This window comes from Pelecanus crispus, chromosome 1, assembly GCF_030463565.1.
Source record: "Pelecanus crispus isolate bPelCri1 chromosome 1, bPelCri1.pri, whole genome shotgun sequence".
NCBI lineage: Eukaryota > Metazoa > Chordata > Aves > Pelecaniformes > Pelecanidae > Pelecanus > Pelecanus crispus.
The window spans coordinates 55,985,552-56,007,743 of record NC_134643.1 but is presented as its reverse complement, the minus strand read 5'-3'; the positions used below and the strand labels follow the sequence as shown (position 1 = coordinate 56,007,743).

The window sequence follows — 22,192 nt, the reverse complement described above, 5'->3', positions numbered from 1 at the left end:
TGGGTGGGAGTTGCTGGATGAGGGATGTCGGCAATGGGGCCACGGCATGGTCCTTAGCTTGCAGCTTTTGCATCCCCCCCGCTGTGGTGTCCTGGCCTTTCCCACTGAATCTTCCTTTTTATCTTCCTTTTAACTGACTCTTGAAGCTAACCCTTTGGAGGCTCTGGGCAAATTTGGTCACTTCTGTGCTAATTGTTTGGCAGCCTGGAAAAAGCCATCTTTGGAGAGTTATGTACAGGGGTGGGGGGCAGGGAGGGAGCAAAGGATTGTCCTGCTTCTCACGTCAGTATAAGTCAGCAGAGAGGGAAGCAATGAATATTTTTATTTATTATTTATACGGTGCCATGAATGTACTTGGCACTCTGTAGTCAAATAAAAGACAATGGCCCTGCCGCCAGGATTTGGCAGCCTGAGAGATGGGAGCCGGCCTCCTTCATCTGAATGATCAGGGCTGAATTGCTGGTGGGGAGGGGATGGGAAGATGAGACCTACAGGATGAAAAGAAAATACAACAGCCCCCCCCGCCCTTTCATTGTTTATGGCTAGTGACCGTGACATTGCAAGTTATATGTACATACATGTACTTGATAAATATTTGGCAGATTGTACCTTCCCAGGCATTTTTACTTCACATGGTGGAAAGGAGCCCTGCTTCTCCCAGGCATTTGGCTATTCAAAGTCAAACTTCCCCTGAGTCTTGGTGGCCCAGCAGGCTTGCTTGCTTCAGGTGTACCTGCTCCAGTGCCCCACGACTCACAAGGGAGGGATATGGCTTTCATTCCTTGTGCAGGGTTTCACCCTACTGCCCAGTGGTTGGTACCCGCATACAAGGTGCTGAAGCAGGGTGGCTACTGTTAGTGCTTAGAAGATAGGAGGCTCCGATCTGCCTTTTTTAGTGAAAATGGATGAAAAATGGAATTGCTCCCCCACCAAACTACATCCCTTGAATTTCTCATAGTGTTTCATAATTTTTTAACCAGCTGTCTCATGTGCAAACAAAGCAGATTTCAAACTCCTCTGTACTTAGCAGCCACCTCTCCTCTCAAGGTCTTTTTCATCACTTAATTTTCTCCCTCTGAATGAACATCTACACTTCTAATGATGTTAACATGAGTGTACTAACTGGCATTGTGGTTAATGGTTGGACTTGATGATCTTAAAGGTCTTTTCCAACCTAAATGATTCTATGATTCTACGATCTTTGTGCCTCACTAATTTCTGTTTTGTGCTTGCCTGGGATTATTCAGTAGGTGCCTTTTGCCCTATTGTGTTTAGCTTCCAAGGAAGGAATACATGGCATGATTTGATGCTGGGATAAACAGATGATCTCCATCCTCTACATGCATGCAAGCAAAAGTTAAGTGTACTGTATCTAAGATCCCATAGCCCACTTAATTGCAACAGATATGACTGTGCTCATCTGATACTCATATTAGGGCTGTGCAAGGACCTCTTGTGTCTGACTGGTGAAGCTCAGTGATTCCACTACAGATGTTGTTCTCTGGTCAAGCTTGAGGGACACCTAATAGTGTGAATGCCTTAAAGCCTATAGTCTGCCAAATGTGTCCTGAGAAAGTTTTAAAACCTTAGTATTTTTCTCCACTTTTTGGGTGGAGAAGCTGCACAGACTGCATAATGCTTACACACTTGGCAGACCCAGAAGACACCTGGTTTGTTGGTGGTGGATGGATTCTGTCCATATGTGATTGTCTGAGCCTGAAGTGGCCCCACAGGCCTGATGTTCCCATAACGCCTGGGTCAGCAGAAAGACAGTGTGGTCCCAGCACACGCATGTAGGTCTGGCTATGGAAGATGTGGGACCCCTGAAATGCCATCTGTTTGGGGTGACGCTGCACTGCCCAAGGTTTGCAGTCTTCTGCTCTGTGTAGAAGCAGCACAGAGCAGGTCTGCACATAGCAATCCAGCTTGTAAAGAGGCTGCACGATCCTACTGTGTGCATTGCTCTGGCAATAACTGCATGTGATGGCGGCTTCTTCCACCAATGGGATCTCTGCTTTCATCTCCGTTATTTTACAAGGGCAACTATTTTTAAAGTTGCTATATTTGAACTCCTTTCTTTTGCTTTCACCTGCCTCCCCTCACCTCTGCATCATCCCTAGGTTGCTCTGTTCCTTTCCCTGACCCACACGTGTCCCTGTTTCACCACCAGACATTCACAGATATTTTCTTTCTTGTTTGTGGGTCTAACCCACCCTACATCTTCCTTTAAAAGTGTCTTTAATCTAATTCTTTGCCAACTTTTCTGCAGTCAGCTGCACTAACTGATAACTCCTTTCTCAGACTTATGTAGAGGAATTCATGGGTGAAAGCACTATGCAAAACAAGATCAGAGAATTTGAAACATCACCAGGTACTGAATAATAAGATAAACGACAAAGTCAAAGTCTGAGGGAGCACAAGGTATTTTTATGCCCTCCCAAAACTGACTTACACTGAATTAAATGCTGTTAATTTCTTTTTTTTTTTTTTTTTTTAAATAAATCAAGGCATGTATTGTTTGGTGAAGACAAGAAACTGCGGGTTTGTCACTGCAATCTTAGGGCTGATTTCTGTGACTGGGCCCAATAATCAGGAAGAGTTGATGTGGTGACTGGATTCTGAGCTGTGAGGAGTCCCAGCTGCTGCTGAGGAGGTGGAGGGTGATATCTGTGAGGGACTGCAGAAGAAGAGAGGAAATTTGAGCTAGGGTAAAAGGAGGATCTGAAAACTTGTAGTCACTTGGCTGTGAGTTCCACCTTGGGAGTAAAAGATGTGTGTAATGTCAAAGCTAGGTGACTGTGCACAGGGGATAGGGATGCTTTAAAAATGAAGCTCGAGAAGTATCTGTATGAGAGATTCATGAGTAACAGAGGAATGAGCAGCACAGTCTCTTTAGTCTGCTCTCCTCACAGATTATTGTACCAGTGCTATGATTTAGGTTTGCAGTATGATTTTCTTCCTATGCTGTTGGGCTGGCACACTCCTAGCTGGGATGCTGTTGTAGCAATGTAAAAGTGCCCTGCACCAACATACCAGTAGAGCAGTGTCCAGGCTGGGAATCTGTAGAGCACTTCCTCTGCCAGGACAGGTGGTGGGGCACAGTTGTGTGGATGTGCCTATGTGCATGATCAAGCTGGATAAAGAAAAGAATACAGTAAAAACCCTGAAGATGGTGCTGGCAGTGGTGATTGACATCCCAGAAACAAACTGCTCACCACCTGAATGCAAATCAGGACAGAGTTACAGCTTTGAAGAACTTGCAAGCTGCAGATAACAAGACTAAAGGACAGAGGGAAAACGATATAACATAGAGAGGCACTGAGGAGAGTAATAATGAGCATTAACTCTCCCTAGCAATGCTTTTATTGTCTTTCTGTGAGCTTTTTTAGTGTAATGTTCTCTCAGCATCTTGGGATCCTGATCAGATTGTTCTTGGTACAGTGGAGGTGGAGAGCATGTCCACCAACCAAAGGCAAGTCAAGGAAAGACCTACTGGATACAGCCAAAGGAAAACAGCAAGAGTGGTTAGAGGTCTAGATAATACAGCTTGCAAAGAAAGAATGAGGAAACTCAAGCCTCTTCAGCCCCAATGCAAGAACATGGAGAAGAAACAGCTCAGCAGTCTTCAAAAATATAAAATGCACCTTCAGAGAAGAAGAGACTATTCTGATTTCCCTGTCCATGGTGAAGATAACAGAAAATATTGCAGTTGGATTGCAGCAGGAAGGCTTTCATTCTAACACTTGGAAGAAAAGTAGAGCCCTGGTGTATGTTGTCCAGGGAATGGGGGAGTCTCTGGCACCAGCCATCTTCCACAGCAGGCTGAATGATGAGCTGTCAGGAATGGTGACGTCTAGGAGAGACCCACTGGAAAGAGAGGGGCAGAGCAGACATCTTCGCAGGGCCAGATCCAGGTTTGTGATTCTGTGGCATTGTTCATGGTGCAGCTTGGGAGACAAAAATGACGTGTTTTGGGGGTATGAAAAGGACGCCTCCTCTCTTTGGGAGTCATCCATTAGCTGTGAAGAAGTTCATTTCCTGGCTGAAGCAGAGGATACAGAAGCAAGGCAACTAGGGCAAGACATGTTGCTGTGGACATGTGTAGTCTATCAGGACGTAAGTGCAGGCATAGAGCTACCTCAGCGTTAGACCTGAAAATCAGTGACCCACCCTTTAATTTTTAACAAGTTCTGGATGAAGCCCCTGTGCAAACAGCCCGACTGGATTCTCAGACAATGAAGAAAAGTGTAAGCTGACTGCAGTGACATGCAGCTGAGCCAGAGCAAGAGGGGACAATCAAAGATGTTTGGGTAATGCAGAGAGGCTGTGCTAAAATTATGCACTTGAGCATGAACTTTGCTTTTCTAGCCTGATGTCAAAATCTTACGTTGCAGCTCATTAATAAATGCCATCTTTTTTAGAGGTATTTGGCCTGTGCCACAACAGATATCTGCTGGTTGTACGGCTGCCAAAGGAGCGAGCAGAGTGCTGCTTACAGATGCCTGCACAAAAGGTTGTGACCGATGCCCTGATGGGCAAGTTCAGGAGGGTGGTGGGCACTTTGGGCTGTCTGCTACCCACAGTACCTGGCTCCATGTACTTTTGTGGGAGAAGCTGTGCTGAGGACCAAATGGTCCAGTGGCTAGATTCAGTTGTGCCAATTTAGGTGCACCAGAGTATCCAAAATACCCTCAGGTGGCTGGCAAATCTGACACAGGGACTATGAAAGACCTGCTCCCAGCGTGAAATTCCCTGGGGCATCTCCACTTGGCACTTAACACTTGGCAAATGAACGGAACCCAGGGTATCTAACATGGGCTCTTTTGGACTTGCAGCTAACAGAGGAGCTGAACCTGGGGACCTTATTTTGGTGGGTCAGAGCAGTGGAGCTTCCTGTGGTAGAAATTTTAAACTGATGTTCTGGGCCTTACAAAGTGAAAGGAGCCCTCTGAAAGAAGCTGTGTAAGGGCAAGGCACTACACACATACACGGGCACACACACCCCCCAAGTTGTGCCAGCTCATTATGTTGTCCAGCAGGATTATTTTTTTTAAAGCAGTGTAAAAGTAGATCGAATGATAAAAAAGAGCCTTTTTGTTGTGAGAGCTTGCTGAGTTTGGGAAACTGCTTTCAATGCTATTGGCAAACACTTTACAGTGTAAACAGGGCCTACATCAGGCAGATAAATAAGTGCAGATGTGCTTTTCTGTAGGAACCATTTGGTGACAGACAATATATTGAAAAAAAATTCTCATCAAATTAATTGTGGCCAATTAGATATAACCCCTTCCCCTCAATCCGCAATCCCCTCTAATCGTGGCTGCCTGAATGGGAAGAGCTCCTATCACCTGTTTCATTATGCAGATTGATATTCGAACATCTGAGAACAATGCTGCTTTCTGCACGGCACGGCTCCAAATTGCTAATGAAACAGCTCTGCCAGACAAGTCAAACCGGCTCTCGCTGCTGCTGCCGACAGCTCTCATGGCGAGTTGCAGGGGGGAGAGGGAAAGGGGCTCTCCACTCTGAATGTGCTAATAGCCCCCAGCCTGTGTGTTTATCGCTCTCCAGAGCAGGAAGATTTCTGCTCTCTGACTCTGAGAGGTTACTTTCCCAAAGCTGTGGTCTGATTTGGACTTAATTCTTCTTGATTTCAATTTGTGGAGTGAGAGGTTGAAGAGGCTGGCAGCCGCTGGGCTCTAAACACAGGCATCTCATGTCCCAGAGCCACCCCAGCCCTTCAGGCATGTTTGGTGTCTGCCTCCCACCTCCGTCTTTAGCATCCACCTCCCACCCACATTTCATGTGAAGCCAGGTGTCGTGGTTTAGCCCCAGCCAGCAACTAAGCACCACGCAGCCACTCGCTCACTCCCCCTACCCCGATGGGATGGGGGAGAGAATTGGAGGAGTAAGAGTGAGAAACACTCCTGGGTTGAGATAAGAACAGTTTAGTAATTGAAATAAAATAAAGTAAAATAATAATAATAACAATATAATAATAATAGTAATAATAATATACAAAGCAAGTGATGCACAATGCAATTGCTCACCACCCACCGACCGATACCCAGACAGTTCCCGAGCAGCGATCGCTGCTCCCCGACCAACCCCCCCAGTTTATATACTGAGCATGATGTCATATGGTATGGAATAGCCCTTTGGTCAGTTTGGATCAACTCTTCTGGCTGTGCCCCCTCCCAGTTTCTTGTGTGCCTGGCAGAGCATGGGAAGCTGCAAAGTCCTTGACTAGCATAAGCAGTACGTAGCAACAACTAAAACATCAGTGTGTTATCAACATTCTTTTCCTACTAAATCCAAACCACAGCACTATGCCAGCTACTAGGAAGAAAATTCACTCTATCCCAGCCGAAACCAGGACACCAGGTCTGTCAGGGTTTCTCTCACAGGCGAGAGCATGTCGAATCACCTTGGGTACAAGGGGAGCATCTCGCGACCGAGGCCCCATGGTGAGTGAGCAGGAGGCTGCAGGTGGGGTACGCCTCCGCCCAGGTCTCTTTGGGTGCAGGGTTGCAGCCAAGCCCTGCAGGTTCCCTCCCAGGCAGGCACCCCTCGAGGTAGGTAGAGCTGGGCAGTGGGACAGGGCTCTGGCTGCAGGGAAGCATGAGGTGGGGCTCCTACAAGTGCAGATCCTGCACAGCCCCGTTTGCTGCTCCCTGTGACTCTCTGCAGCTGGGTTTGCTCAGCAACAGGTGCAGTTTCTTATCTTCCCCTCCCCTGTTATCACCACATTTTTTTGCCAGAGCCTCACAGAGCTCCTCTTTGCAGATGCCTGGGGCAGAGTAAGTTGTGACTTAGGGCTCTGTCAGGAGAAACATTTACATGAAATGATGGGAGAGCTCTCTCATTAATCTAAATTCTGACTCTGTCAATATCTGTGGTTAATTCCTTTGTCGATATTTACTGAGGCATTGAGATTACCTCTGCACAGGCTGCCTTGATGTAATGGCCCCTGCATTGTGTCTCAGCTCCTGTCTCATGTCTCTCAGACTCCTAGATCAGCCTGCCAAAGCGCCCTGCTTCCCTGGGACTGACACTTCTGATCTAGGCCTGCTGTCCAAGCCCTTGGGAGAAGCCAAACAAGTGGCTTTCCTTACTGAACTCTTTGACAACAGTGTCAATTAACTTTCTTCCTTATGGATCTTCTGCAGTTCCTCCACACAAGTTCCTCCACTGTGTTGCCAGGAGAGGACACACTCCTTCCCCATCTGTCCCGTATGTTTTCTGGGGAGGCTTCTATGTCTTCTTGCTCCTTCAGTATGAGCTGTGTGGGGCAGAAGTGAGCACAGAAAGATGCAGCAGTTTTTGGCTCTGGAGAGCTCGTTGGAGATTCCTCCATCCCTGGACTGACCTGTGCCCACCTACTAAGGATCTCTGGTGTGGGTCCCATACAGTTCTTTTTAGACTGTTTCCTGTCTTGTTGTCAACCAGGATATAGTTGAAGTGTGTGTGCATGTGGGTGTGTGTAGAATAATTTGCATTTGCAGATCTTTTCTGACTGAAGAATGAGCAGAGGGTAAGGGATGGTGAGTGAATGCACAGTATGTGGTTTTGTAGAAGCCATCAGCCTGGCTTCCTTCTCTAGAAACATGCTTTTTCCAGTTGCCAAAACCAGTCATTTCCTTCAAGAGGAATGTTTACATTTATTTACTGATGGCCCAGGAGGTTAAAAATTAAATGTGGAGCCTTTCACCTCTTGCTGCTAAGGTGGGCCCTGGAACACAGGGCGGACACAGGATAGTTCAGAGGTGGGATCGCTTCCCTTATCACAGTCCTGCCTGACTCTATAATCCTTCTTACTCCAGTTCATAGACACAGTGATGGAAGCAGACAAAACTAGAGATTGTATCACTGGGAATGGAGGGTGGAGATATAAAATGGACATTGGATGGAGCCTCTTTTTCTCTTAATACTCTTTGGGCCCAGAGGGAGGCTCTCATAGCTGCAGCCCCTCCAAAGGGCATGCTGAAGCTGAGGTCACACCAGTGTTGGTCGGGCCTGCCTGCTGCTTGCCCTGCTGACTTTACTCTGTTGGAGGGCTCTATGGGGAGTGGGGGTGCCCCAGCTGTCCTCCAGACTGCATTCTGCAGCCTCTGGGAAGCAAGTTTCCCACTTGCAAACTCCTGTTTTAGCATGTCAGGGGAGAGACTGTGTTCCTTTGCGCCTGGTATGGCAATGCTGTTCTTGTGATGGGTCCCCTAAGCTGCTGCTATAATCAGCTTGGTAAAAAAGAATAATTTTAGCATGCTGCAGTGATTTTTCTCCCATCAAAGTTTGCTTTCATTACAGGTTTTGATAGCTATGAGTTTGGCTTCATCCCTAAGGGGTGTGACGACGTTCTAAGAGCCACCTCACTGCCTGTTTTATGCTATGTGAAACTTCTTTTATTTTTTTGGTGATGTGCCAACCTTGTTTCAAAAAACAGGCCTGATGTTTTCTATTGGCTTAAAGCAGCAGGACATGTGTTCTCTCTCACACACTCATGTGTGCGCATACAAGCCAGGCCATCTTGGCATCCAAACTGGAGAGATGATTCCTTGCACAGCCAGATGAATTGACTGGTACACAGAAACAGGTGATGTGAATGGTGTGTTCACCTACCCACAGACACAACTTCTGGTTGGCCTTATTGCTGAGATGTTGCGAATGAGATACACTGCTTTACAACCTCAGCTGAGTTGACCAGGTTCCAAACTGGCTTTGAGCAGAACTCAAGAACAATGCTCTTCTGCATATTTCTAAGCTATAGCTATATACTGTAGCCACATTTCCACTATAGAAGGTGGTAGTACGTGACTGAATATATTCATGTACCAGGTGAACTGTTGCTGTTAAATGGGTTTGGTCTGACTGTTAGCATGTTCTTAGCATGCTCCTCAGGATCATCCAAATATACAGCCACAGTTGGAAGCCAAGAATTAGCACCATGCAAGCTACTGCTTGATTTATCAAGAGAGGAGGGGGCTTCTCTCCATCTAACCTACCTTTGCATCTTTTCCTTCACTGCTTATTCAATTCCTGGCTTACAGCTCTGTGCTCCTTCCCATCTGCTGGTTCTAGGGGTTTTAAGCAGTCTTGATAATTGACAGTCTAAATTTTACTGCTCATAAAACCCCAGAGAGCATTGATTATGACTTGAGTTAAGCAAGTGGCATATAAAACCTCACAGCCTTGCAGCCGTAGGGGAATGTTATGATGAATGTATTTCTTGAGAGCAGCAAAAGGTTTGGAGTATTCTGCCAGCTCTGTTCTGGGCATCAAATGTTACTAGTGACTTGCAACCACTAATAGCGTTTCATTTGGGACATTTGCCCAAAAGTTTGAAAGCTGATCATTCATTTGGTGAAGTGGGGGTGAGGTGTTCCGAGAGGCATCTCTCCTCATTAATTACTTCTCTACTTCAGTCAGAATCAGGAAGTGCAAAGGCATCCACAAAGCTGAAAAAGATACTTAGAAAATAAATGACACTTTGTGGATAAAATGTACATAGATTTTATTCTTTATTCTTCTATTTAAATCTTTTCTTGACTGTGTTCTAAAGCCACTGTTAACTTTTCCCTTTCCTTTTTCCTTTCTCCTCCTTTTATCTAACCTCCTTTTAATCTTTGATCACTGGCTATTTTATGCACTTAATCCAGAGTGGACAAAAAGACCACGTTGCTCAGATTCACTTCTTCGTTCTTAGGCACTAACAGGAGATGTTTGTGTTTGAATACAGTGAAATATAATATCTTCTCAATAATGTTTTCCACCTGATAGTAAAATAAAATTGGAATTACCTTCCAAGGACAGTGTGTTCTCCCATTCAGATGACTGCTTCTTGCTGAAAGATTGTGAAAAATATTCTTTTTCTGTCTCTCCAGTTCCAGAAACCCAATGACTTTTCGCCCCCTTTCCGCTTCGGAACGGTTCCCAATGGCAGCACAGAAAGGAACATTCGCAACAACTACCCTGAAATGCACAGCTACATGGTGAAGTTCAATCAGAGGGGGGTGGATGATGCACTGTTCTCGCTGAAGACGGGGTGAGCATTTCTTCTTCCATGCTTACTCACCACAGAAACCTGACTTTCTTGCATGCTTGTCTGGAAATTTTTTTGTGGGATTTGGAAAATGAACCTCCATTATCATTCCATGGTTAAAAGTGTAGCAAGACCACACAGAACACAGAAGAATAATTTTGTGGTTCTCTTAGCCAGGTTTTTCTGTTGACATCTGTGTAAGGGTTTCTGGTTTTGCTGTGTTTATAAGACTATTTAAAAAAAAAAAAAATCTTCTGTACCCTTAGTCCCAAGTCCAAAGACCTAGTCCCAAAGACCTTGCTTCATCATGATGTTTCATGCTGATGGGTCCTTATGCATAGACAGGAAAAGCTCACAGACCTCTGTGGACAAAGTTTTTTTCAGAGCATTTATATTGTCATCTGGAAATTCCTTTGTTTTCTCTCCTTCTATGTATAAAAGATTATGTTAATCAGGAAGCTGAAACAATCCTTGTCAGACTAATCCCACCCCAGTGTATCACTAGCTAATATAGTGTAATGGAAGGTGTGCTTGAAGCAAATAGTTTGGAAGTAGCCTTTCTCTCTGGAATATTTTAGTATCAAGGGCTGAACAAAATGTTGTTTCAATAATAAGGAAGTATATAAAATGGGAGCATTTCCTTGGGTAATTTGGGAAATGTGGGAAAAATCATTAACAAAAAGTATGTTTGAACAGCTCATCCTATTTTAATAGCAGTGAATCTGTAAAGGAGCTAACTTAAAACCACATTTTGCAACCTTTTGTCCTTTATAATTAAAGACCTCCTCCCAGAGCTGACCATTTTGGTTGTCAGAGCCCAGCCCCAGTGAAAAAAAAACATTCTTGCTTACACTCGTGTTGCACTCTTATGAGAAAGTTCATTCCAAAGCACGAATGAAGATGTTCAGCCAATTTAATTACTAGATTGACTGAATATTCCTAAACCTGTTTGCCAGGTTCAGAGGCACACAGCCCATTATAAATGATTGTACCATTGTTGGATGCCATCCTGGGAAGGTACATTTGCCAGGATAGTCATCATCCAGGAAATAAATATGCTCTGTCCTGGAAATATATGGATGAAATAGAGCTCATCACTTGCAGTAGATGTCATCCTGGCTTCATATCCACCCTTGGACAGACTTCCCCACAGATATGCACTTGAACTGAGATAATGGCCATAGTGGAAATATATGTGCAGGAGGTGGATTGAAAAGATAGTGTGGGTTGAGAATGTGCAAGGTGGAAGGTCTTTGGTCTTTTATCGGAAAGTGCTTCATTTCAGATCTAGTGGGAGGATTTACTCATCATCTGTCTTTGGATATGTGGAAGATGCAGCCCCCTGAGACTGCCCCCCACACCCAAATCAATTTGTTGCAGTGAGAGGAAGGCTCTCATCAGTCTGCTGTGCTGTCTACCCAGCCTAGCCCATAATGGGGATTTCTCTGTCCTGAAACAGAATTTTTCTTGTGATTTTCAGCTAAGCACTCTTTACCGAAGAGCTACTCAGCATGGTAAACCATAAAGCTGCTATCGTGGCCACTTGACATTGGTGAAGATCCAGTAGTGCTTTTCACAGTAACCGAGGAGTTAAACATCATGGCCTGACTATATTTAATTTGAAAAAATTACATTTTGCTCAGCTAAGTCATGCCAGCACTTTGAATTGGAGATAATCTTTTCCTTACTCTAACCCCTATTTTGCTATCTAATATTGATAGATTTTATATAGCATTTTAGGTTCCTTTGAGATGAAAGGCAGTACATAAATATAAGCTATTCTTAGGACTATAGATCCCCTTGACTTGCTCTTCATTCATCTTTATCTTGCAGTATGTTTGTATTCCAAATTTTCTTTCAGATCAGAAGTGATGATTATCAAAGAGTCAGAAAGATATAGACAGTCCTCATTTATAATCTACCTTCACCTGTAAACAGGTTCTAGGCTCAGATTTTAGTTAACTCTGATGAAGGTGAAGATGCAACCTATTGTAGTCTATCTGAAGGAGGTTTGATTCTGCCTTAATTACCTGGGAACACCTTTGAACTCACACAGATTTTATCTTTTCTGTACTATACCCCTCTTGTTTCTTGCACCTGTGCAGGAAGTTGGATGCTTTCATTTATGATGCAGCAGTGCTAAACTACATGGCTGGCAGAGATGAAGGCTGCAAGCTGGTGACGATTGGGAGTGGGAAAGTGTTTGCCTCCACTGGCTATGGCATTGCCATCCAAAAGGACTCAGGCTGGAAGCGCCAGGTTGATCTTGCCATTCTACAGCTTTTTGGAGACGGTAAGTGACAAGATAAAAGAGGAGTTGAAGTTTTCCTAAGAAATACCAAGTTTTTTGAGTAAGAAATAGAATTTTCTAGCTCTGGTGCTTCAGATTTGAGCTGAGAACAGGAAATTATTAACAAGAGTTTGTTAGAGGCATTATACAAAAAATGTGAGGATGTCACTTGCTTTATGTTGTCGATGCAGGGTAGCAGTATCATCAAAAGCAATGTCTAAAGCACTAAAGGTTTCATAGAACCAGCTCAGGTGTGTGTTTGAAAAATATGGTGTGTGAAGAATGTCTTGTAAAAACAAGATTTCTTTTGTGAACTTTTTACTACCTTTGAAGTTTCGCCATGACCAAACCCACTAACTATACTGGACTTTCCATGGCCATCCCATGCTTTATAGTTCTAGACAGTATCAAGCCATGCACAGTTTACAAAATTAAATGATAAATATTTCTGGATGAAAGAGTTTACTCAGATTTTCCAAAACTTAAAAAAAACCAAGGAAGGACTTGAGATTTAGAAGCATATTTTGGAGTGAGTTTTTAATCAGAACATTATTGTTCCCTAGTTCATCTCATCCTTTACAGAGAAATTGCTATTATTAAAACAAATTATTCGTGGTGTAAGGAATTCCTTCTTATAAAATATTTTCCTGGCTTTCGCTTTCCATTCTGTATTGCAACTTGCTCTGTCCTTTCTTTGAATAAATAAAATTCACAGGTTATTTTATTTATAAGTATTTCTTCCTTTCTGAAATCTGAAAATAACATATGGTATAATAAATATGGAAAGAACATAGCTCTGATATACTTCAGCAGAAAATTGGCCACCTGACGGATAGGGTGTTCTGTCTCCTAAACAGCCTAATATGTATTATTTCAGAAAAAGATGTGAGTTCTCCATAAAGGTTTAAAGACTGTGCTATGGTGCCACATAAATATATGGATTTTTTTCCCCTGTCGGTGGACTGGAGGTTGAAAATGTGAAAAACTAACTTTCCTAACAGCATGAAAAGAATTGCCAACCTGCAAAATTAGTTTGTTTCTGAATGTCTGTGTGTGTGTGTGTGTGTATGTGAGAGAGAGTGTTTATCTCTCTCTCTCCCCTCATGAAAATACCATAATGGGAGTAAGTGGGGTATGAAATTAGACTACAGAACATTTGTTCGTAGCTGATACAAATTAGTAATATTTTTGATTGGTCAAAGAGCTTGGAAGTGTTGAATTTGGACAAAATTGAAGGGAAGAAAAACAGGTAAAAAAGCACAAATATTTTTGGGAACATTGCATCTAGTTTTAATGTGATATGGATATGATGGAAACATTAAAAATCAGACATTTTGATTAAAAAAAATCAACATTTTGAATTTTGAGCTGGAAACGTACAATGTTTTCGTTTAGAGGTGACTCATTTTTCCCTTCTCGTATCAGTCACTGATTTTTCCCTTCACTGACCTAATATGAAAGTGGATGTTTGTGAGACCAGGACTTCAGTCATCTGGTGGACAACGTTTTCAGGATCTCACTGTAGACATTTGGCAAGTGATAGCTGTGTCCTGTAGTACAGCTGTTTGTGGCTAATATCTGGCTGTGCAAAAATCTTCCTGTGCCAAATTGCACCTGCCCCTATCAGAAGGGTGGTCAGGATATTTCATGGACGTAATAGATGTGGAAAAGAGCATGGCTGCTGGAAATGACCTTAGATCAGCTTCTTACTTTCAGCCTGCCCTAGCTTGAACTCTTTAGCCATTGCAGGGCTGGCTAACCTGTTTCTTTCCTTCTCTCTGTCTTTCTAGGGGAGATGGAGGAACTGGAAGCGCTGTGGCTCACTGGCATTTGTCACAATGAGAAGAATGAGGTTATGAGCAGCCAGCTGGATATAGATAACATGGCAGGTGTCTTCTACATGCTGGGAGCAGCCATGGCCCTCAGTCTGATCACCTTCATCTGTGAGCATCTCTTCTACTGGCAATTCCGCCACTGCTTCATGGGTGTCTGCTCTGGCAAGCCTGGTGTGGTCTTCTCCATCAGCAGGGTGAGTGTCATTAGCTAGCGGAGAGGAACAGAGGATTTATTCAGACAGTCCAGGTACTGAAGACGGGGAAATCCACCAAGACTCTCTAACACACAAGTGGCGTAGAGTGGTGGTCTGCATGATAAAGGCTGGCATCTTTTCACCGTTAATGTTGCAAGAGCATCTAATGTTTTTCTGTGACATCTCTGGTCCCTGCTGGATTATGGTCATGGAAATGGAAATTTCACATGGAAATGAAAATGTATTATAAAGAGAAGTTAACTGTAACTGTCTGCTTCTCCAAAGTGAGTTGCGAGGAGGCCAAATTTGGAGACAATAAGTCAAGTAATGGTGGATAACATGATTAGAAATTCAGGAGTTTTTCATTGTCCTCTATATTACAGCTGTTCAGCTGACCTTATGTTAACTAGAAGTGTGCTATCATGGACAGTCAGAAGGCCCTAACCAAAAGCCATGCCCTAAACCATGCAGAAATCCTTCTAGAGAGGATGACCACATGAACTTAGCAATTGCTTTATGCAAATCTGCCTTAGGGTATAATATTTAAAGCAGATTCTAGTCATTTCTGAGTCATCTTTCTGCTATTAGTGTAGCTAGCAGTGTCCCATCTGGAGCTTTATTTTTCTTCTTTCAAGCCACTTGTCCCTTTTCCTGATCCATTCTGAAGTGAGGTCAAATCTTGGCATTTTTGACCTCAGTGTCTGATGTAACAGAATTAACTTTGATTGTGCAAGGAGTATATAATTGCTACATAACATATTGTTGAGGAGAAATGACAAAGCCTTTTGAATGCAGGGGCACAACCTCTCTTCTATACTGTTAGTTTGTAACCTGGTTCAGTCTGGAGATGAGGTGGGGGATTGTGTTTGGTGATCCTTAGCTAAGTACAGATTCTTTCATTCTGGGGTTATCTGTTAGACATGGGCCAGGTTGGTGAAAAGTCTGAAAAGTGTTAATCATCTGCTAGCTGCTGAGAAACCATGGTAACATGATGTGGTGGTGTCCATTTCACAATTTACATTAACCAGCAGGCAACATTTGGCAGGCCAGGGAATAAATGAGCCCCTTTCCTTCTGCTCCTAGGGGTGGGTAGCCCTTGCAAACAGTCTGTGTCATGGATGAAAAGAGCTAGTAGGGAATGTGGTGGAATCAGGCACTTCTGCTGTCTGATTTGAGGTTGAATAGAGGACTTTTGCTCTCAGGGATGTCAATTTGGAGCCTGTTGTCACTGTTAAATTTAACAGAATATAATTAAAAATTCTATTGTACCTCACTGAACCAGATGCAAAAGACCTAAATACCAATTCAGCAGTCCTGCTCTTTCTGTTTCCTTTTCTAATCTGTACTGGTGATTAATGTAGCTAAGTTTATGACAAATGAAGCTGTTCCGTTTTTAAGATAGCTCCTCTCTTGTTGATTCACTGATGTCCAAATGAATTTCAAGGGCCAAAACAGACTTTCTTCCTCTCATCCACACAGAATCATTTGTCTTGATGCTTTTGTTCCCAAGGATATTATTTTCCCCATTTGCAATTCCGTGTTACACCTACCAGATTTGAATAACTCTTACAGATGCCAGCAGGTTTTCCTGCATCCTACAGATATGACATGAAGCAAAGCAGAGAAAGAGAAATGGAGGGGTAGGAAATAAAGTGAGGGGCAAGAAAGAGGGGTAGAAGAGCAAGGGTTGGTAGAGCAGGTCTGATTCCATTTGATTTGATTGTCCTTCATGATGGAAGGCTAACAGGCCTTGCTGTCCTACAGAAACATGCTGTTGCTGCACAGGGTGCTTCCCAGTCCAGGTCCCCTTTTGTGTATTCTTTGCAGGACTGCTCACCTTCCTGCTTTCTTGCATTTCAGGGTATCTACAGTTGCATCCATGGCGTGGCCATTGAGGAACGCCAGTCAGCAATGAACTCCCCCACAGCGACTATGAACAACACCCATTCCAACATCCTCCGCCTGCTTCGGACAGCCAAGAACATGGCCAACCTGTCAGGGGTCAATGGCTCACCGCAGAGTGCCCTGGACTTTATCCGCCGTGAATCGTCGGTCTACGATATCTCTGAGCACCGCCGCAGCTTCACCCACTCAGATTGCAAGTCCTACAACAACCCCCCCTGTGAGGAGAACCTCTTTAGTGACTATATTAGTGAGGTGGAAAGGACCTTTGGCAACCTCCAGCTGAAGGACAGCAATGTGTATCAGGACCACTACCACCACCACCACCGCCCCCACAGCATTGGCAGCACCAGCTCCATCGACGGGCTCTATGACTGTGACAACCCGCCCTTCAATGCCCAGTCGCGGTCCATCGGGAAGAAGCCGTTGGACCTGGGGTTACCCCCTGCCAAGCACAGCCAGCTGGGCGACCTTTATGGCAAGTTCTCCTTCAAGAGTGACCGCTACGGGGGCAGCGGGGCCCATGACGACCTGATCCGCTCAGATGTCTCTGACATTTCCACTCACACGGTCACCTATGGCAACATTGAGGGCAACGCGGCCAAGCGGCGGAAGCAGCAGTACAAGGACAGCCTAAAGAAGCGCCCGGCCTCTGCCAAGTCCCGGCGGGAATTTGACGAGATAGAGCTGGCCTACCGCCGGCGCCCGCCCCGCTCACCCGACCACAAGCGCTACTTCAGGGACAAGGAAGGGCTACGGGACTTCTACCTGGACCAGTTTCGGGCCAAGGAAAACTCGCCGCACTGGGAACATGTGGACCTGACGGATATCTACAAAGAGCGGGGAGATGAGTTTAAGCGCGACACGGGAGGAGGAGGGGGTGGATCCTGCACCAACAGGGCCCACCACAAGCATGGCTCAGGCGAGTTTGGTGGAGGCAACGAGCACAAGCACGGCGTTGTGAGTGGGGTCCCAGCACCATGGGAGAAGAACCTGACCAACCTAGACTGGGAGGACCGGCCCGGGGCTAATTTCTGCCGCGGTTGCCCTTCTAAGCTGCACAACTACACGCCATCAGTGGTGGGGCAGAACTCTACCCGCCAGGCCTGCATCCGCTGTGAGGCCTGCAAGAAAGCGGGCAACCTGTACGACATCAGTGAGGACAACTCACTCCAAGAGCTGGACCAGCCACCTGCCCCCGTGCCTGTGGCCACCAGCGCCACCTCCTCCTCCAAATATCCTCAGAGTCCTTCCAATTCTGCCTCCAAGGTGCAGAAGAAGAACCGCAACAAGCTCCGCCGGCAGCATTCCTATGACACCTTTGTGGACCTGCAGAAGGATGATTCGGCCCTGGCCCCCCGCAGCGTCAGCCTCAAGGACAAGGGCCGCTTTTTGGAGGGGAGCCCCTACGCCCACATGTTTGAGATGCCAGCCAGTGAGACCACCTTTGCCAACAACAAGTCCTCAGTGCCCGCCACCAGCTACCACCACCACAACAACCCCGGCAGCAGCGGGGGCTACATGCTCAGCAAGTCGCTCTACCCCGACCGGGTCACCCAAAACCCTTTCATCCCCACTTTTGGGGATGACCAATGCTTGCTCCACGGCAGCAAATCTTATTTCTTCAGGCAGCCTGTGGTGGCAGGAGGGCCCAAAGCCAGGCCAGACTTCCGAGCCATCGTCACCACCAACAAGCCGGTGGTCTCAGCCCTTCATGGGGCTGTGCCAGCCCGTTTCCAGAAGGACATCTGTATAGGGAACCAGTCCAACCCCTGTGTGCCTAACAACAAAAACCCCAGGGCTTTCAATGGCTCCAGCAACGGGCATGTTTATGAGAAACTCTCCAGTATTGAGTCTGACGTTTGAGTGAGAGGGGAAGAGCGCGGGGAGGGACTGGGGGTGTATGTGGAGCATGGGAGGGTGGGGTGGGATCAATCCCATCGGCTACTCTCCTGGATTGTCCTTAGTTTGTGGGATACTGGAGTTCTGAGTAGTGCAGCACTGGTGACAAGTGCCACCTCTTTGGTTTCCCCTCTTCCTCCTCCTCTTTCCCACCCCTCCCCTTTTATCTCTTTTTCCATGTTCTCGCTCCTCCCATTCTCCTCCATTCCTGGCCATTGCACTTTACAGTGACGTCGGAGTTGGATATCCTCGCTCGTGATTTCAGGAAGTGGAGAAAAAGGCAGGGAAGGGGTGGGCTGAAAGGGAGCGGCAGTGACTCTAGCACTTCACTTTCGCTGACTCCTGGCAGAGATATGCATGTGCACACGCATGTGTGTGTGTGGCAAGAGGAGACAGCAGAAGCAGTGTAACAGACATGCAGGAAAATATGCTTCCTCAGGCAACTCTTCCTAAAACTGCCTAGAAAAGAGTAGTGTTTGAAGATGTGGAGAAAGTGAAGGGGGAATAACACGACTAACTTGATGATGCACTTACATGTTAGCTATACTGAGGTTCTCGTTACATTATTTTGTGAAGACTATGGGGGTTTAGGGCTGAAATATATATATATATTTGCGTATATGCTGAGAAATTTTACGCTAAAATTTTGAATTGTCTGATGGGGGGTATGGGGGGAGGGAGAGGCTTGTCTGCAGATCTGGCTAGTGGTTTCACTATGGCTATTACAGCCGTTGAATCTGTGGCAGACCAGTGGAAGAGATGGAAAGGAAGTGGGGTCTGATTTTGGGAAAGCAAGCCTGGAGTCAGGGAGGCTGCTGGGATCTCTGACAGGGGATGCTGGTTTGCACTGAAATGAGAGGAGTTTGGGGAAGGGGCACAGGGTTGGTTTGTTGGCTGTGAATTGCTCATTAGTTGTGACATACTTCAAGGGTGGGAGCAGTGTATAGTATGGGTTAGCCTATACATGACTATATATGATAACTTTATACTTGAAATGTCTGTGGAGAAAGCAAAATAAACCCAAGATCCTATAAGGTGTCTGGATAACAAACACAGTGGAACAGAGCTAAAGAGTAGGAAAAGGTGGGGAGTTTTGTCACTGTCACTTCAGGGTACACCAAGCCTGTTTTGGCGTGTCCTTTCAGCGAGGATGGCAGGGAAAAAAGGGTTTTCATCCTTCTGCCCTCCCTACCCTTGGCCAGCAGTTTGGAACAAAAAGAATAGGGTGCCCTCTGCCAATGCTGGCATGGTGCTGGAGAGGAAAAAAAAAGAACGGAAAAAAGAACAGAACCATGAAAGAGTATGTGTTGTGGTGGTGGTGCTGGTGGACTGTTTCAACGTCTCCTTGCACACATGGAAATGAGAGGAGGGTGTGCGCACCCATGGGAAATACATATGTATATTTACTATTGAATGTACAGGGGAAGTACGTGGCTTGTCTTCCTGGGAAGGGGTGTGCTTGAATAAATGCCAGAGAGCACAGAAACTTGTGCCAAGGGCTGAGGACAAGACATGCAAGGCTGAGATGCGTGTGTACATGTACGTGTGCCTCTGTGTGCGAGGGAGAGATACTAGCACAGGTGCAAAGCTGGAATAGCCTAGGGTTTCCCACCCCTGCAGTTGTAGTGACAGCTTTCCTGGTGCACCTAGTATCGATAAGGGTGTTTTCTTCTTTCCATTGTATCACTTTAGATGCAAGTTAATCTAAAGCAAAAGGAGCAATGGTAGGAGTGAGAAGCCAAACTCCCCTTTCACATGTCTTCTTTCTCCTGAGGTGGGGGTGTGGGCTGACCTCTCCTGTCCTGAGAGACATGGCTAAGTGTCTCCTGCTTATCCTGGGTCTGTCCCAGTGTCTCGATGACCATGGCTCACCAGGGGAAGGTTTGAGAGCGCCCTGTGCTGAGGGCATGGGGACACTGCTGGGGACTGACTCTGAGAGGCGACGGCAGCCCTGTCTTTATGAACCACATTTCTTGGAGCTGAAAGCCACCTCTCTCACATTCCTCACTGCACTCTGGTTGATTTTATCTTATCTTTCTCTTTTTAAGCCAACGGAAGGCCTTTTCTTTATTTACCTATTTATTTTATTTATTTTTTAAAGCTGGGGCGGGAGGAGGGTGGGATTTGCCTGTAAAGTTAAAGAGAGTGAGGAGAGGATGGGCAGGGTTGGCGAGGGGAATATTTTCTTATATTTCACCAAGGAAATTAAGGAGGGAAGAGGGGGAGTGTCTTTGTAAGGGAACTTCTTATTCTTTCCCTCTTCTCTCATTACAAGGACAAAAAGGAAAAGAAAAAAAAAAAAAGAAACCAAACAAATTAACAGAGCGATCTGCAATCCAGAACACATGGCAGCTTGTCAGACACCTCTGACAGCAGCCACCGAGAAGGCGTTCCTTTAATTTGTAAATATTTCTTTTTTATTGCGTTTTTGTATAAATTGGTGTTTCTCTTCTCGTGAATATTCAGGTTGTGGGGTGGGAGGGAGGGGAAGTTTGTTTCCGTTCTGTTTGTTTTCTACGACTTTTCTGACTGCGTTTTTGGAAGCGGTTTACGCGGGTCGAGGCCGTATGAATGAGGGGAAGAGAGAGAGAGAGAGAGAGAGAGAGAAACCCATGTGTGTTGTGTTCCCCTGAGGCCCCCCGTATCGCCCTGTCACCTTTATCTTCATGAATGGAAGACGCCGGAACGTCACTTCAAGCCTTGCCAGCAGGGTTTCATGTTTTGATGGGAACACCCCCAATTTCTTTTTGCATATAAACTCTCTGTACCAGCATCTCTCTGTGGAGTTTGGGCCTCAAGGCACTACGCTGTCTTGATAGTGGTGGGGTGAACCATCAAGTTGGCCGCTCAGGTTGGACCATCACTTTGACATTAAGAGACTTCTCCAATGCTACTTTGGTTTAGAAATCTTGGACCTGGGAAAGCTTGTGATAATTTCTGGTATTTCCTAAGGGCTTGGGGGGGAGCTTGACAGCTGGCAAGGGCAGCTAATCTGTTTGGCGGTTATCTTGGTACTTTTCTGTCCCTCCCCACCTGGAACGAGGAAACCTGGAGGGTGGCTCTGCAGGGAAATTAAGCCGAAAACAAACCAAAAAGAAGTTAATGGAACTTTTTTCAAATCTCTTCTTAAAGGTTCTGATTTTTGTGTTCCGGGGTGAAAGTTGGTTCGTATTTTCTCCGAACTGGTCTGTCCCTTGTTCCACTGATAGGCAAATGATAGTTTGCCAAAATCATTATCTAGTGTTGATACTGTTGTAGCACTGTTAACACTCCGAGTGCTCTGCAAATATTAACTGTGCCACAAACCACTCAAATGAATGCTCTAGGGCAACCAGAAAAGAAGAACTGGAAATTCTGGACTGAACCACTGGTCTAACCACAGGAGCCTGGTATTTTGCCTTCTCCAACAATAGATTAGGCCACGTGTCCATCAGGTTAATCTTTTCTCCTATAAGTGATCTTTTCTGGTTGCTTTGTTTATTTTAATTCTGACAGGTCAACAAGTTCTGGGACAGAGATGAAGGGGAGGGGGTGGGAGGGGGGAGGGTCTAATTCATAATCCAGAAAATAATTCAATGATGTTATTAAACTCTGATTATATATTTAGAATTTTAGATTTGGTGTATTTTCATTCTAAGTATTCAAGTGAACCAATCAGGTAATATTAGCAGCAGGTGTTGTCTATACTAGAAAACCACCCATGTGCTGTTTATTACCTGTCCAGAAAAGAATGGGATTTCATACCAGAGCCTGACAAAACTCCACATCCCCTCCCTTGCCATTTCTCTCTCTCTGCTGTAGAAACATCCATATTTTCTGGGACAGTGGCTGGGAACATTTACCCTCTCTGAAGGTTTCTGCACACAAGAATACTGAACAAAAACCATTGCATCCTCTACAGTTTGATGACCTCTACTGTATATTTGCAGCCAGCCTCCCGGGAAAGATTAGGCGCCTTTGGCAATGTTTCTGACATTTGCCTCCTCACTCTAGCCCCAGGCATGGCTCTCTGAGAGGTATTTGCATGAGC

The 22,192-nt window shown here is 45.4% G+C and overlaps 1 protein-coding gene across 1 annotated transcript in view; it reads left to right on the top strand.

Annotated features, from left to right (window-relative positions):
• GRIN2B (glutamate ionotropic receptor NMDA type subunit 2B) overlaps positions 1-18,126 on the top strand; it is a 172,225-nt gene extending 154,099 nt beyond the window's left edge. Inside the window, exons 9-12 of the mRNA XM_075713149.1 lie at positions 9,882-10,042; positions 12,145-12,332; positions 14,120-14,358; positions 16,219-18,126. Coding sequence (XP_075569264.1) covers positions 9,882-10,042; positions 12,145-12,332; positions 14,120-14,358; positions 16,219-18,126 — 2,496 coding nt within the window. The remainder of the gene's footprint in view (positions 1-9,881; positions 10,043-12,144; positions 12,333-14,119; positions 14,359-16,218) is intronic.
• Positions 18,127-22,192: the final 4,066 nt, after the last annotated feature.